General features: G+C 36.7%; 1 protein-coding gene across 1 annotated transcript in view; it reads right to left on the reverse strand.

The window, feature by feature from the left end:
• The window catches only part of CSRNP3 (cysteine and serine rich nuclear protein 3), a 99,247-nt gene that overhangs the window by 14,950 nt on the left and 66,163 nt on the right, over positions 1-18,134 (reverse strand). Inside the window, exon 3 of the mRNA XM_008063030.2 lies at positions 6,738-6,997. Within this exon, the coding sequence (XP_008061221.1) occupies positions 6,738-6,997 (260 nt within the window). The remainder of the gene's footprint in view (positions 1-6,737; positions 6,998-18,134) is intronic.

Consider the following 18,134-nt stretch of genomic DNA (forward strand, 5'->3'; position numbering starts at 1 on the left):
AATTTTTAAAAATCTGGTTTTGTGGTATGAGTTGGACAGATGACCTAGTCTCTAAGGCCACTGGCAAACTAAAGAAAAATATTCATATCATTTGGATATTCAGTCAAATCTTTAGTATAGCTATTCAGCTTACTAGCTGTTCATTGCAGGTGGCAAATGGCATTAAATTTAACTATATCCTTGAAGAACTGGGAATGTTTGGTTGTTTTGTTAGCCTATAAGAATTGCAACAACCTGAAGTCACAATGAGTCCTTGGAATACATGTCACCACAGAAGTCATCAGATGGGATGATATTATCAACTCATAAGACACAATTTTATAAAATTACTTTATTCCCCCTTCTTGTTTAGACCAACACTGCTTCTTTCAGTGGTTTCACCTAATAAGCCAAACAAACCCAGCAACATGCTGGTAAATATTTAGCAACTGACACTCTGAAAAAAATGTTTTTAAATGTGTCATGTTTGCCAAGTCCTATGGTATAAATACTCCCATCATAGCTGATTTCAAGCTGCCATTGGGAAGAGATGTACACAATCCACTTTAGTGACCAACTTTAGCAAGCTGCTTGCAGCATACCATGGGATTATTCCACATTTTAATCAGAGAAATCCATGCAACTGACTTCTTGAATTAACAGATTGATGTTTTGTTGCCCAGAAAGATTTGATTACATATGCACTACAAGACCAGCACATTTAAGAATATGAAAGAACATATTCTTAAATGTATTACATTTGCTTGGGCTACAGCTCACCCTTTCAGTGTCCAGCACTTTGCTTAGGTATATTTTCTCTGTTCGGTGCCTGTCAAAATAGGTTGTACATATGTCAGAGCAGGTGTTTGGCACATCACAGTTTTCCACTTGATGCTAAAGTGGGCCTCCATGTAGGGATGCATTCCGGAAGCTCTGACATTAAGTATGTTCTGGAGTATAACAGAGAAATTCTGTAGGGGTAAGTGGGGCTCAAAAATATCATAACCAGCAGGTTCTGACACAACTAATAAAGAACTATAGAGTGTGGAAATAGTTAAAAACATATCCACAAATGTTGATGATTGACACAGTTTAATCTCTCACAAACCCCTAATTCCTTATATATCCCACAGCCCATTTAAGATCTTTATCTGGAGGATAAATCACAAGATTTTAAAGAGATACAAAAGGTAGAGCTGGAGGTGAAGTGGAGAACTATAATATTGCATGAGTAAGCCACTAAATGAATTAATCATAAATCTGAAATTCGGAGTGAAGAAATTTTACATAGAGATTTTTTAAAGGGTAATAATTAAAGGAAGAGTTACCATCTGACAATTGTTTTTTATTTTAAATGAAGAAAGGAGAGTAAACAGCCCAACGCTACTCAAGGAACATATAACTGAGAAACTAAGAAAAGTGCAGAATTCTGGAAAGCAACTGGAAGTGGTAACAAGAGTGGAGATATATCTTTGATTTCAGAAGGGAGAGGAAGAACAAATTGGGCTGAAAAAATATTGAGACAATCCAAAGCTGTGGAAGCGAAATTCAGTTTTCTAGAACAAGGTAGTAGAATCCAGTATGATAGAACCCAGAGGCAATTGGAACGCCAAGGCTCTTTAAAACATACAAATGGCTGCCTAATGCATTTTATAGATACATGTGAAATGGGAATAAAGGCTAATGTAATTGTTCTCCAATGTAGTGCAGATGATGAAATCTAAGCACTTAATTTGGAAAAGAGTATAGTATTAAGATGACTGCATTGATTACTGTGAAGAGTATGACATGTTTGAATGGGCTTGACAGAGAAAAAAAACTGTGCTCTGTAATTTAGAAATCTAAAGCTAGCTATTTTTTCTAGAACATGCATTTTATTCAATCAGCTTTTTGTATTAGTTGTTTATAGACAATGTTTGAAACACCAATTGCCACCAACAAAAAGACACACTTGAAACCCCAAAATTGAACTGAATTTGTTCTACAAATGTAATTGTATACATTGTTTCTAAATATATCTAACTCATAAATTGATTAAAAGAAAAATTATGAATTTATGAGCAATTTATAATCAAAACATAAACTTTAATTTTGCTTTCAAAATATTTATTATAAGGAAACAGCTAGAAGTTATATGCCTGTGTTTCTTTTACTCATATTTCTCTATTAAAGTCCCACTGGGGGAAGTGCCATTGTATAAATGGGTTCTCTCTGGAACTCAGCAGAGACACCGTGGAAAGACACAGAGGTATGGTAGAAAGAGTAACCTCTTTTCTGTCCTGGGGCGGTTGGTTCTCAAATAAGTAGAAGGAAAACTATCCAGTTCCAAGTTCAATGAGTTTTCCACAGTGTTTTACTTGGTCTCCACAATGAGGGCTTTGGAAAATGGGCGCCTTTCCTCACCCACAGAGAGCCAACTCAGGCAGCATCACGGTGGGCAAAGTTTGTCTTTACCAATCCTGGCTTTCCTCTTTTTGGTCTCCTTTTCTGTACCAGTGACATTTCTGCTAACCCAGTCAAAATAATACTGCCAATTTAGCTAATTTTACAAATGGTCCCTGGCTTACAAGGATTTGACTTAGAATTTTTATACTTTACAACAGTACAAAAGCAACACACATTGAGTAGAAACTGTACTTTGAATTTTGATCTTCTCCTGGTCTAGCAATGCTCTCTTGCAAAGCAAGCAGCAGCACAGCTCCATCAGCCACGTGATCAGTGGATTGACCACACAGTGCACTGTGTTGCAGGTGATATTGCTCCACTGTAGCCAACTAAGGCTTCTGGGCACATTTACGGTAGGCTAGGCTAAGCTATGATGTTTGATAGGTTAGATGTATTAAATATAATTTTTACATGATATTTTTAAATTTATGATGGATATATCAGAATGTAACCCCCTTTGTAAGTCAAGGAGTGTCTATATTTTGCTACTTACCACAGAGATATTGATATTTCAAGATGAATGCCATATTAAAGGTAACATTTCAAGTATCAGAGTGAAATTTTTGATAGCTAATGTTTTTGCATAGCTGATTTTGGATACCAAACTTTAAACAAATATAGTCAATAATATTTGAAAATAATGAAAGTTGGTCAGGCATGGTGGCTTATGCCAGTAATCCCAGCATGTTGGGAGGCTGATGCAAGAGGATTGCTTGAGTCCAAGAGTTCAAGACTAGCCTGGGAAACGTAGTAAGATCTTGTCTCTACAAATAATCAAAACATTAGCTGGGCAGATGGCGTGGACCTATAGTCCCAGCTACTTGGGAGGCTGAGGCAGAAGGATCACCTGAGGCCAGGAGTTTGTAAGCTATTATTATACCACCGCACTTCAGCCTGGGTTACAGAGTAAGATGCTGACTCAAACAAACAAAAGCATGAAAGCTAATATGCTAGAATAACTACAATTAAAATATATACAAGTTTTTCTCCATTAATTCCTCTCGGATTTTTTTTTTTTTTTTAGAAAACTGGTCCACATTGCTGTGATCTTATAGCTTCACTTGACATGTGCTTCTGAATACTTTAAGTACAGTGATGCTAAGGTCAGATCACCTCAGAATGCCATTATCTTTTAGCTTGGTGTTTATAGAGGAAAGTTGCTACAGGTTTGTGGCTTCCTCTGATATTCATCACATATACAATGTGTCTCCAAGTTCACCACAATAAATTTTTTGGTTCTCAGATAGCATTACAGTCTCCCAGCTGTTAAAAATTCCTCCTCCGCACAGTACTAAACTCCAGAAAAGAATGACTGCTCATAGGTACAAAGATTGTCTTTCTCAACACCTATAAGGGATAATCAATTAAAGAATAGGATGTAGTGACAAGATAATATGATCAGTTGTCTAATTGAGTGGACCAATTTTTTTTGTTTTTTTTTTTTTTTTTTTTTTTTGAGTTGGAGTCTCACTCTGTCGCCCAGACTGGAGTGCAGTGGCCGCTCCCGGCCACCGCAGCCTCGGCCTGCTGGGCTCCGGCGATCCTTCCGCCTCAGCCTTCCAGGTAGCTGGAATTACAGGCATGCGCGACCACGCCCAGCTGATTTTTTGATTTATTATGGAGATGAGGTCTCGCTGCCCAGGCGGGTCTCGAACCCGCGGGCTCAGGCAATCCACTCACCTCAGCCTCCCAAAGGCGCGGGATTACAGGCTGAGCCACCGAGCCCGGCAGGACCAGTTTTTTAATATCTTTGTGTTTCCTTTTTCTAATTTGTAAACATTTTCTGATAATTCACCTATCCCACTGGGTCTTTTGTGAAGACTAAATTGGATAATGTTCATAAAATGCCTGGCAAATAAAAATCACTTAATGATTAGCAGGCATTACTACTGCTCTGTCAATATTTGAATTTGGAGAATGACTTCACTCTTTGTGTAGGAGGTAGAGTTATTATGCAGTGGGTTACAAAGGCAGAGGGTGAATTTCTGAAACAAATCTGAGAATTATTACAAAATTAATTTATATGTAAAGTAATCATGAAAAACAAAAACAGTGGATTACTACTGAAAAAATTTTCAGTGAGACCTGATACTTTCAATTAAACCTGCCACAAACCTACCAAGGAAAATATGAGATATGTTCTGGGCTAGATTGTGTTCAGCTTAATTTAGGTGACTGACTTGTCATGCAGTTGGGAACAAGGCACAAACATAAATTGAAAGATACACAAAAACAAGGTGTTTTGAAACACACATCACACCTCTACCAATTGACTTTGTATTGGAAACTATAGGTACCGGTAACCCAGGTATGCTTACGGCACTTTAAGTATTTAATAAATGACTCTTTAAGTATCCTGGATTACCTAAGAAAGATTTTCTTTGTTATTAGATAATGGTGGGAAAATATTTCCTATGAACTGATAGGGTGATGGATCAACACAAAGGAGTATCACTAGTCAACAAACGATGTTTTGTATGTTGCATTTCTCTCCATTTAATCTTGAAAGTGGCACAACAATAGGTTTCACCACCTGGGTAACTTCCTGATATCATTTGATAACCTCAAAGTTCTTCAAACTCAGTATGTCCAGAACTGATCTCATTATTCACACCCCACATCCAACCTGCTCCTTTTTCTGTGTTCCTTGTCATAGCTTTGTCAAAGCAAACAGTACTATCACCTACAACCCATTCAGTTTTGTAAACCAGAGATTTAGGGATCATTTTTGACAATCTCCCTTTTTTCCCTTCCATAATCAACTGTTGATTTTGCTTCCTAAACTTCTCCCTCTCTCCATCTATCTTCATCTCCCCTACCATCAGTGTGATCTAACCTACCATCACTGCTCTCCTGGACTATGGTAATGAGGCAGGCATAGTTAACAGTTTAGAAGTATTAATAGTTAGGTAGGTTTTCTTTGTTAGAGCTAATTTAGAGCAGGGTAAGGGTTCAGTCATCTTTCTTATTGTACATGACCTTCACCTGACTGATCAGGCATATCAGACCTGACCTCCTTGCAGGTTGGATGTGGAACTACCAGTGCAAGTAAACCACAGAAACAATAGGAAATTACCCAAAATACAAATGTGATGTTCTAAGAGAAGCCCAAATCTAGTTAGACAGTAACTTTCATTATTTAAAAGATCCTTGAGACCTTAAAATGTTGAGAGGTGGTAATCAAAACTTGTGACCAGACAACTGTAGTCCTCTGCACTTAGCTCATGGTTTGCTTAATCATGATTGTAAAAGTATACAAAGCTTCTTGTCAAAAGCAAGCATGTTTCCTTTCTCTTAAAGTTCCCAAGCTTTTCCTTTTTCCTTGAGTGGGCCCCTTTTCTTTCAAATAAATTCTTTCTTAAACTATACTTTGGATTTACTCTGAAATCCTTCTCTGTGGTGAAATCAGGAACCCATGGAGTAACTACACAGCATTCCACCCAGCATCGGCAATAGCCTCTTAACTGGTCTCACTCTGTACATCCCCTCCCTTTTCAACATGGCTTACCCTATCCCAAGCTATTCTCACACCATTGTATGTGCTGGATAATATCCTGCCACTCCAACTCTGATCTTAACACTCTTGATGACTTTTGATGGCTTCAGGATGAAGAGAAAAATATACGTCAATGTGGCTTACAAAGCCTCACCCCACCTCCTTCATGTGTCTTCACTCTTCTTGCTCTGCTCCAGTCACACAAGCCTCTGTGTGCTCCCCTGCCCCCTCTGGCATGAGGTAGCTCTGGCTTTTCCTGATGGCTGTCCTCTTTGCCTAGTGACTTCTTCAGATTATTCATTTCTTTCTTTAATCAGTAGGATATTATAGAAAGCTATTTTTGTTTCGCTTCCTTGCAGAAACTTTCCTTGACCTCCTGGACCACATCAATTCCCTGTTATAGACCTTTGTGACACCTTGCAACTCTCTTTCATAGCACTTAACGAAGTTGTGATTTTCTTTTGACACCCTGATTAATATTTTTCTTTCCTATTAATCTGTAAGTTCCTGTAGAAAGCAGACCACATCTATTTTTGGTCACCAACTAGTCCCCAGCCTAAGCACAGAGTGTATGGTCTAGTGATAATAAGAAATATTTGTGGAATGAGTGAATAAATGATGCCAGGTAAGTTTCCCACATTGCTTTTCTGTAAAGAGAATACCATGTTTTGCTTTAAAAAACAAAAAAATTTAGTAGGCAGTCTGTTATGTAAACAGTCCAGTTTGGTTTGTGAATATCAATATGAACATGGTTAATTTAATCAAATTGTGATAAGGATATAGGGTTTTGCAAAAAGTGAGCTCTCGTGTTTTTTACCTTGAGTTTTAAGGAGTTCAGTTTTTCTTCCCTGAGGTGTTCTCTCAACATCTCCCGGTGAAGCCGCTCCTGCTCCCTTGCAAACTCGCCAAGGGTGTACTGTCGTACACTGTTATGGCGGCTGGACATTCCCAGGGTGCTGCCCCCTTGGCTGGGCACACTCGTGAAGCCTTGCCTCCTGGTAAAGTAGTATACGGTGACACAACTAAAATGGACATTCTTTGTCCTCAGCCGCTTCTCCCTTTTGAGAATGGAGGAAGCTGAAAGAAAAAAAAGAGTTCAGTGAGCACCTAGGATAGCAGTTTGCAGATGAAGCCAAGAAAATGCCACTTGATGATCTTAAATCGATCTAAGTATATCAAATGTATATTCTAGAGTTGGTAGAATATACATTTGTTATATTTGTTATATTTAGATTGTTAAAATATTTAAATAGAAATCTTTCTATTTTCACTCTTAGTTTTTTTTTCTCGCTGTGGCAGAGTAGACTTTTAAGTACTTCTGTAATGGTAGTCTAAGGAAACTTTTAGGAAAGTTACCAATAGTCTGCAAATCAGTGGCAGAATATACAATAGCTTCTGCTTATCCTTGTGGATATGTCACAATCCCTCCTGTGGATGTCTGAAACCATGGATAGTATTGAATCCTATATACTCTTATGTTTTTTCCTACACAGCTATTATGAACTAATTTATCATTTAGGTTCAGTAAGAAATTGACAACAATAATTAATATTAAAATACAGTTATTCTTGTGCTTTTAGGCCATTATTAAGTAAACTAAAGGTTTCTTGAACACAAACACTGTGTGTGGTACTGTGATCGTGGATCTAATAGCTAAGTGACTAATGGGTGAGTAGTTTAACACTGATATGCTGGATAAGGGATGATTAGAGTCCAGGGGGACAGAGTGGGACAGAGAGTTCATCATGCTAACAAAATGGCATGCAATTTAAAACTTATAAGTTGTTTATTTATGGAATTTTCCATTTACTATTTTCAGATTGTGATTGACCTTGGATAACTGAAACTATGGAAAACAAAACCACAGATAATGAGGGGACTATTATAACTTCTCATTTTCTCTAACCCTTTGAGTTCTGGTTTTATCATTTTTATACAAGTTATATTAGACTATAGTCAGAAATGACACATAATGCAATCCTTCGTACTTTAGATCATAGTTCTATAAGGAGAAAGTTCGGCATTTAAAAAAATCTATTTATAAATTTTAGAAAATTCCAGAAATCAATAAAAAATACACAAAAAGGACTTACTGGCACCATTTAAATATTTTAACAATCTAAATATAACAAATCTTTTATCTGAAACAAAATAAAGCAGTATTCCTATTAAATAGCATTACAGATGATAGTAGAATTTTAATCCAAGTATACATTTAGGTAACTGAAAATGCCATGAAATATCACAGAACCTTTTTCTTGTTGTTATTTATTTTTATATTGATAAATTAAAAATTGTATATTTATGGTGTCTAACATGATGTTTTGATATATGTATATGTTTGAGATTCCTAAATCAATCTAATTAACATATTTATTACCTCACACAGTTTTTTTTGAACCTTCATTATTAGAGGGACATCAAGATCCACAGAGCATCAAGGAAAGTTAAGGCAGACACTTTAGTTGAGTAAAAGAGGGTCACACATTACAAAAATGACCTTTAGGAACTGAAAGACACAGCACAATCAATCTTGCCCAGTCCTTTCATTTTATAGTAAAGTAACCAAGGCTTGGAGAATTAGAGTGACTTCTTTTGATGCAGATTGCTAGTGACACAGGTAAACTTCAACCTAAAAGCTTCCGATCTGGTGCCATATTATATGATGCTTCCTCATAGGGGAAGGAAAAGTACACTTAGTTGAGAAGAAATAAATAGAAACACACTATTATGGGTTGAATTGTGTCCCTCTTGACTAAATGGGTTGAAGTCCTAACTCAAAGTATCTCAGCATGTAATCTTATTAGGAATTAGGATCTTTAAAGGTAAACAAGTGAAATGGGCAAGCCAATATGAAAGATGTCCTTATAAAGTTAAAATTTGGATACAGACATGCACAGAGGGAAGATGAGGAGAAAAGTCACAGGCTGAACATCGCATGAAGACAGACTCAGAATGCTACCCAAGTCAAGGAATGTCTGGCACAACCAGAAGCTGGAATACGCAAAGAAGGATTCTTTCATGCAGGTTTCAGAGGAAGCATGACCCTGCCAACACTGGTCTTCGAACCTCCAAAACTGTGAGAAATTTCTGCTATTTTCAGCAACTCAGTTTGTTTATATATTTATGGAAGCACAAGAAAACTAATATATATGCTCAGGTAGAAAAACAGACAGAAGAAAAAAAAAAGACAACAAACAACTGAGAAGAAACCTCAAATGGCAAAATACTGTAAGTTAACAATTATGGAGTGCTTCCACATGCTGTACTATGCAAATAACTTTACACGAATTATCTCATTTTATGTTTAGAACGCCTTGAGTTGAGATTGTCGATGTACCCACTTTTAGAAAACCAAATTACCAAAGGTTAAGTAAAACAGCCAAGGTCATAAAACTAGTGGTGAAACTGGGATTTGTTATCCTGTTTTTCACTACCATGTCACAGGGAAGTGAAGAAGGCTGTGATTTGATACCACACTACCTCTTGTAGATGTCAATTGCTGCTGACTTCAAAGATGCTTTTGATTTGGAAAGCTGTAGGTATAAGCAATGAAAAAAATATCAAACTGGATTTATGAATCTTTTTTCAGGAGGTTCCAGTTCTTTTATCTCCATAAAACATTCAAGACGAATATAGAGAGATTGCTATGATTAATATTATTTCATGGAATTGTTTATTCTATAAATATAAATTGAGAGCCTACTCTGTGCTAGGTACTTTTTAGATGATTGGAATATATTTGTTAAAAAAAAAAAATTTAAAAAAGACACTGATCCCTGCCCAAGTGGAGCTTCCATTCCAGGGATGAAAAACTCAGACAGAATGAAGAGACTCAGAAAATTAGCGACTCAGATAATTATAACATTAGGGCAGAAGTTTCGCTTTCTCGACTTTCCCTCTTTTCTACTGTTTTACTTCTCCAAAGGAGATTGCCAGAAAGCAAATGCTTTCAAACGTACATGATTTTTCCATTTATTTATATATACATTCATGGCAACACCCTTGTACTCAAAAGTAGAGACAATTTTTTTTTTTTTTTTTGAGTTGGAGTCTCACTCTGTCGCCCAGACTGGAGTGCAGTGGCCGTTCCTGGCCACCGCAGCCTTGACCTGCTGGGCTCCGGCGATCCTTCCGCCTCAGCCTTCCAAGTAGCCGGAATTACAGGCATGCGCTACCACGCCCGGCTGATTTTTTGATTTGTTGTAGAGATGAGGTCTCACTGCCCAGGCAGGTCTCAAACTCACGGGCTCAGGCAATCCACTCACCTCAGCCTCCCAAAGGCGCGGGATTACAGGCTGTGCCACCAAGCCCGGCTAGTAGAGACAATTTTTAACTTTGATTTTAAAGTTCTGATCTGCTTCATAACTGTGTGTTTAAATCTTCTCAAAACAGAGGAGAATTTGTCAAAATGTAAAATATATCATAGAAAGCAAAATTTAACAAGCTGCCCAGTAATCTGCTACCAGATCTGACAACATCATCCATCATCATCTTAAAGCAGGCTAGTGCCTGTGGTTTTGGGGTGATGACCTTCCATCATTTTTGCACTTGATATTTTAAAAATAATGCCCGTAAGACATTATCTTTAAGGACATACATTTACAGACAAGGAAAAAGCTTTTAATGTACTCATTTAAAACAATTATTATAAATACTTCTGATAATTTTATTACATATTTTCTAGACAATAACTCTCAACAAATTTCCTTTTTAATAATTTATTTAGATCTACACCTGCATTTTTAGATTATAAGAATTCCTCACCCTTCTGGATGAGTTTATTGGACCACCCTTTCCTGAAAAGTCAAATTACCTTTAACTCATAAGCCAGAGTTTAGAGATTATTTTCTAAGGCTTCGAGGATGACAGTAGTGGCAGAGAGTTAGTGCCCTTCAGCCAGGCCCTTGGCACCATCGACATTGACATTGTCAAGGTGTTAGGAATAGTGCTTTCTCCTTTCTACTAGAGTTTATAACTAGGACATGTGCCTGTGTTTATTTTAAAATTTGTGTATTATAAATAGCATTCTGAGAACAATGATTCAAAAGCCTATGGAATATATTTTTTTTTTGAGTTGGAGTCTCACTCTGTTACCCAGACTGGAGTGCAGTGGCCACTCCCGGCCACCACAGCCTCGACCTGCTGGGCTCGGGCGATCCTTCCGCCTCAGTCTTCCAAGTAGCTGGAACTACAGGCATGTGCTACCACACCCAGCTAATTTTTGATTTATTGTAGAGATGAGGTCTCCCCAAGTTGCCCAGGCGGGTCTCGAACCCGCGGGCTCAGGCAATCCACTCACTTCAGTCTCCCAAAGGCGTGGGATTACAGGCTGAGCCACCGAGCCCGGCTCCTATGGAATATTTTAAAAGAAAGGTTTTGAGATACTATAAGATCAGCCCGAATGGGCAGATATGCTAAGTATGGCTTTCCTGAACTAAGAAGCCACCCATGTCTTTTGATGATTGACTCAGAACACTGGAATGGACCTTTATGAACTATCTTCTGCCTCTAGGCTCCAATTTGACTAACATCACAAAATGAAGTCATAAAAAAGAGTCTGTGTTCTTTGAGCCTAGAAAAAGCTGGCTAAATTCACTCAGCACATCTGCCTTAGGGAATCTAAAGCCTTCGTGATATATCTTCTCAGTAATTTGTGCCCTTTGCAAAATGATTGAACTCTGCATTGAGTCTCTACAGAGTTCAATGATGGTTTTATTATTGTAAGTTCAAGAAAGTAAAAACAAGGAAGAAGATTGTGGCTTTAAAAAATAATTTGTCTGTCTTCATACCTGATACCAACTTTTTAGTGTCTTTCAGCTTTTCTTTTACCACTCTGAAGCAAAAATGTATACATACAACAGTACTATACGCATATATATTGCCCAGGACACAGCTCTTGGGAGCACCACTATGGTCAGCACATCAGGCCGTACTGGTATTACTGTAAAGTGGTCACATATTGTAGAGATAATATTGTTCTTTGTAAATTAAAGAAATAAATAGCACAGAATGATTGATATTTGCTATCTACAGGAAACATATATCTTAAAAGTAGCTTTTAAAATGAATGGAGAAGAGAGTTGGGAAGTTGATTAATTCCCAATGCTAGGGTGAGAATGTAGGTAAATAAAATAAAATGATCTATATTATAAATTATATAAAGAACTCATGAACAGAATTAACCAAAAATGGAAATCAAAAACTAAGAACTGGACACTGTGTTTTCAGGATCATTCAGGGTAATGAGTGCTCTGATGAGATAAATATTCTGAATATTCTGGTCCCATCTAGGAGAAGAGTATATCAAGTTATCAAAGTTGAATCACACTAGCTCCAGGAAAATTCAACTGACTACTCCATTTCCACATTCATAAACCAACCTGTTTATACGGGTTAGAATACATCTTCAAGTCTACAAGATTATCTGTCTGACGTGTCCATTTTATTTCTTACTGTAAATAATCAAATTTGCTATCTGATTTATGCTTCAGTCATTTGTAAATATCATTAGTGTGTATCATTCCACCTGAGCCTGGCTATCTCTGCATGCACAGAGACAATCACACATTGGGTCTGTAAAATTAAAGACCAGGGTCTAGACTGCCAATTCTACCCAGGGCAGTCACTCTGTAGTGAATACTCAAGCAGCAAGCTGGACATTCTTTTTAGGTACATTTGTTCTTTTTTGAGTCAAGACTATCGGCAAAGTCCTGTCCCAGCTGGAAAGGCAGAAACAATAAACAGAGCATTGTATTTTGAGACTAAGTTTGGCACAAGAAACTTAAAAGTTCAAGGTCTAATTTCACATTAAACAAGAGGACAATGGAAGGTTGAGGTGGAAGGATCACCTGAGCCCAGCAGGTTAACGCTGGGATGACCGTGAGCGTGCCACTGCACTCCAGCCTGGACAATGGAGTGAGACTCCAACAACAACAAAAAAACAAGAGGACAACTGTGGAAAATATTAATTCTACTATTTGGGTCTAAAGTCAGTAATAACGCTTCTCTCTCTTATGCACTATGATAAAAAGGAAAATGTCAGATGATTTATAGGTCCATATTTTGAATATATTTATTTAGATGAAATTTAGTCGAAGCAAAATGAAATTGCTGAAATTAACTTGTTTTCCTTGGTAAACTCTGGGAAACAAAAATTTGTTTTAAAATCGTAAGGCCAAATTAATCAGGGGCTCTGAAAGTGTGCTTGTAATTTCTTACCTTTTGAAGAACAAATGTCGATTAAATCAGGAAGCTTAGCATGCAAACAGAAATTCCAGTTTCATCAGAACTGTTTTTTATAAAAATTATCATAGAGATTAGATATTAAAAATCAATTTTCAATGGTTAGGTTTATTAGAATTAACCTTTACAAATAACTTCTGCAAATTTCCTATGATCACACACTCTCATGTTCTTCAACTTGACTTCAATTTGTCAGGGTTGGCCTCTTTTAATTAATGTGTCACTGACAAGATCAATTCTTAACCATAAGGAGTGAGAAATGGGTCTATCAACCAAGAAATACAGGAATAACTTATTTAAAAGTAATCTTTCTTTGTTATAATTGTTCTCTTTTATTCCTTTGAGTCATATTCTCAAGTTTCCTGAATATACTTTCCCCAGTCATTTCTTTCAATTTATTTTGCTCAAGTAAGATATTTGGAAAGTAATACATCATTTAATGAAAGAAATCCCAAAAGACTGATACTAAGGAAGTATCTTGGAGCATGGGTGAATGAGAAGCGAAATGACATTAAAGAATAACTGAAAATATTTTATTTTCAACCATGAACAAAATACAAATTACCAAATTAACACATATGTCAATCTATGCTATGGTATTTTATATTCAGTTGTCAAGAGTATAAATCACACTCTAACAATCACAAACAAAAGAAAAAACACCTTAAACACTGGGCATGATGAAGGCAAATGTTTATTATTTACCCGATATTTTGGAATTGAATTGCTTTGTCTTTCCAAAAGAATAATCAGAACTGAGAGAGAGGCAGTAAATGTTAAGGAAGTGTCTGTGTCTGAATTTACCAAATGGACTTCTTTGTATATATTTTTTGTGACTGCCTTATTCCTATGAAAGTAGCATTCAAAAAATAATAATTAACGAAAAGTAGTTCCTACTTAAGTGACGGTCATGATTTTAAGTCCAAGTCTATTTCTTACTGATATTTCGTTCCCCATATCATAAATAATAGCTCTCCATGCTTTTACAATTGTAATGCATCTCTCTCCTCAGCCCCTAAATGTCACTCTTCCCTATCTCAATACAACCAACCAAGCACCTTTTGTATTAGTAAAGCAGCAGTAGACTAGACCATATAAAAAATGATAGACATACAGAAGAACAGCTGTCATTCTAATTTCAGTCCTTTGGTAGAGAACTAGGCTTATAATCATAGACAGGATTAGGTAGTTTAACCATCTAGCCATAAGTATTTTCCATTCTAATATTATGTTGAAAATATTCACAACAGATTACCCTCAAGGCTAATATTGTCTTTTGCGCATTGCAGCTTATGGGTGAAATAATTCAAGACAAGACCCTTTTGTTTAAATTGCTGACTTATTATACAAAGGAAAAAAAACCTCATACAAAACTATGTCACATAATAAGTATTCTATCAAGATATGTACAAATATTGCATATGTATTTAAACAACAACAACAAAATAGCAACAACAGAAATAATATAAAAAGATGACCCTTGAGGCTGGATGACTAAAGCTTTGTTTTGGGTCATGAACATGCATGTCACGTCGCCATCTATTCAGTCTGTCGACATCCACACAAGCAAGCGAGGATCTGCATGGAAGGAATCAGCTCTCCTCCCAGTCTCTCCTGACAGGCACAACCCAGTCTATTCAGCACTCTGCAGGCTGAATTTGACTTTGAGGGGTAGTTCAATAGAGTAATCATCTATTTCAGATTCTCAGCTTAGAAAAAAAATTAGGTTTACTGCCCAAGATTTTGATGTCAATTCCAAAAGCAGCATATAAAAATTAAATGTAAACTTTGATCTTCCAGCCTTGATGTCATAAATAATTAAAATGATTAACTCACAAAAGGTGATCACTTTGCAGAACTAGCTATTTTTCATCCACACGTTTCTATTTATTACAGATGCTCCTTCCACTTTCCTCCTCATTCTAATCAATAAGAAGAAAAAAAGTCATTTTGTTCTTGTGCTTGTTGGTACAAAAGCAATAGATACCATATTTTAAAGTTATAAACTTGAAATTAAGACAGCAAAAAAATTTTAAAAAGAAATTATATTCTCCTTTATATCAAATTTTTATATATAATTGACTTAACACTGATCCTTACATTGGATTAATATTCCACTGAAAACATAATGTAACTGCAGAATGCCCTAGCCATCAACATAAAATGCAATTAATATTTGGAATGAGGCTGGGCATGGAGGCTTACTCCTGTAATCCCAATATTTTGAGAGACCGAGGCAGGAGGATTGTTTGAGCCCAGGAGTTCAAGACCAGCCTGGGCAACATAGTGAGACTTCATAAATAAATAAATAAATAAATAAATAAATAAGCCAGGCATGGTGGCATGCACTTGTAGTTCCAGCTATTTGGGAGGCTGCAGTGGAAGGATCACCTGAGCACAGGAGGTGGAGGCTGTGGTGAGCTGTGATTGTGCCACTGCACTCCGGCCTGGGCAATAGAGTGAGATTCTGATTCAAAAAAAAAAAGGGGGGGAGGGGAGATGGTGAATTGTTAGACTAAACGGAATCTAGATTAAGCTATAGATAAAAATTGTACCACTGAGTGATCTCTGAGTTTCATTCTTTATGTATATATAATTTTCCTTTTGCATCATGAATTGTGGTGTTCCAATTCTGTTTGACATATAGTCTTCCTTCTGGTTCAATCTTGTCCTTATGTGATACATCGCTTAAATGAAATTTAAATGTTAAAATCCTTGAGCAAAGTATTTGAAACACAATGTAATATCAAAGTGTTTTTGCTAAATCTAGGCACTGCATTCTGCTCAGCTTTGCCCAAAGCAGACCAGAAATTGAGTTTTTTCCTCTTGATCCATATACAGATGCTCCTCAACTTGTAATGGGGTTATGTTCCAATAAAGCCACCATAAGCTGAAAATATAGTCAAAATGCGTTTAATACGTCTAACCTACCAAACAACATAGCTTAGTCAACCTACCTTAAATGAGCTCAGAGCACTCACTTCACTACACAGTGGGCAAAATCATCTAACACAAAGCCTACGTTATGACAGATACTGAATATCTGCTACAATTTATTGAATTATACTGAAAGTGAAAAACAGAATCGCTGTATGAGTACTTAAAGTACAGTTTCTACTGAATTTGTATCACTTTCACACCATTTTAAAGTACAAAAATGATAAATCTAACCACCATTACATCAGGGACTATCTGTTCTCTGCTAACCACCTGACGCCATTATTGTTGAGAACAATTTTACAGTTTTATCAATGTTATCAGCTCTTTTCTCTTTCCACATTATCTATGGGTTTTTAGATAACATCACAATTTTCCAAGGAATATTTAAGATTTCCACAGAGTTGGTGTTAACATTTACATTCCATATATTTTTGAGGTATTCATTTGTCTTCTCATTTTTAAAGTATGCTTCTTTATTGTATGTCATATTGCTAATGAATTAGAGAAAATATTTTTCTGTCCTGATGTCCAGAAAATAATACATTGTCAAATAATGTATCAATTGAAAATCTGAATTTTAATACTTGCTGAAATCCATTATACAAGTTATATTAATGAGCACCTGCATTTCACAGTTTCTCCATTAATATTTTCAGAATTATATTTATCTGCCTCACAGGAATATTATAAGAAATAATTACCTTTGTAAAAACCTATGAATCACAGATGGGAAGTATTACATATGCAGAGTGCTATCTTGGTGCTGCTGTAAAACCAAGTAAAAAGAGTGTTCCTTTATTATCAGTGAGAAAATAAGTACCACCTACTTCCCAGCTTGTTTCCTTAGTCTCTCATATGTGCAATTAAACACTAAAACTTTGTACTTAACCAACAAATTCCACTGCCGCTAAAGTCACAGTTATTTCCAAAATATGTAAACCTATACTCTCATTTTATTAAAATCTCAACATAAATAACATCTTAAGATCATCATTTCTTATTGGGGAAAAAAGGTAGTCATTACTAAAGATAAATAATTGCAGTTCTGGCTGCAGTCCAAGGTGTAAGCACTTCCCTTTGCTGTCTCAGCGATTCTCCTGATGTCAAAGACACATTAAAATAAATGGGAACCATATGGCTCCTCAGCAGAATACTCACGCTCTTACAACCAAGAGGGCAATGCAATTCATTACCACCACCGGAGAAATATTTTGGGGACATGGAATATCTCAATGCAAAATAAAGCCACATGAGGCATTCTGACACAATGACAGAAGGAGACATTTACTATTCTTCAGCTCTACTAACCTGTTTTGCTGCTTCTTACACTCTCTCAATACCACCATGAGCCTCTCCTGTTAGAAGGATTAAACAGCATTTTCCACCTGCTCAATGACTTCTCAAACAGTATTTCATCTGGCCCAACAATACGGTCCTGTCAAACCTAATATATCATGAAAATCCAGGTCAGAACATCACTTAAAAATGACAACGAAGAAACAAAACAAAATAAATCCTCAACAGCAACAGAACATTTCCAAAATCTCCTGGAAGTTATTCTAGAGTAAGACTGGGTCACTGACCATGCACTTGAACTGTGAACTTTGTCAGGAAGGATGAAATCGCAAAGTATGTATTTTATTATTGTTATTATCACTCTTAAGCCTTAAAAAGCCTTTGATATATTTATCCCAAATAAAAATCTAGATCATTAAATAACACAAAAAGGGAAAATTAATCGGTGTTGTTTTACTGGCTCCATATGTCAGAAGTTCTCCATTTAAACAAGAGATCCAGGGCAGCGCAGCTGGGATCAAAGCAGAGGCTACAAGGGCAGCTGTGAGAGGGACAGTTGGGGGTACTAAGTACCTTCTGTTTTCTGGCTGTCAATGAGTGAACTGGGAGGGTTGCAAGTATCAAAAATGTAAAAAGCTTTTAGCTGCCGGGCTTGGTGGCTCAGCCTGTAATCCCGCGCCTTTGGGAGGCTGAGGTGAGTGGATTGCCTGAGCCGGCGGGTTCGAGACCCGCG

The sequence above is a fragment of the Carlito syrichta genome, unplaced genomic scaffold (genome assembly GCF_000164805.1).
Source record: "Carlito syrichta isolate Samal-C Ts95f unplaced genomic scaffold, Tarsius_syrichta-2.0.1 Scaffold306482, whole genome shotgun sequence".
Classification (NCBI taxonomy): domain Eukaryota; kingdom Metazoa; phylum Chordata; class Mammalia; order Primates; family Tarsiidae; genus Carlito; species Carlito syrichta.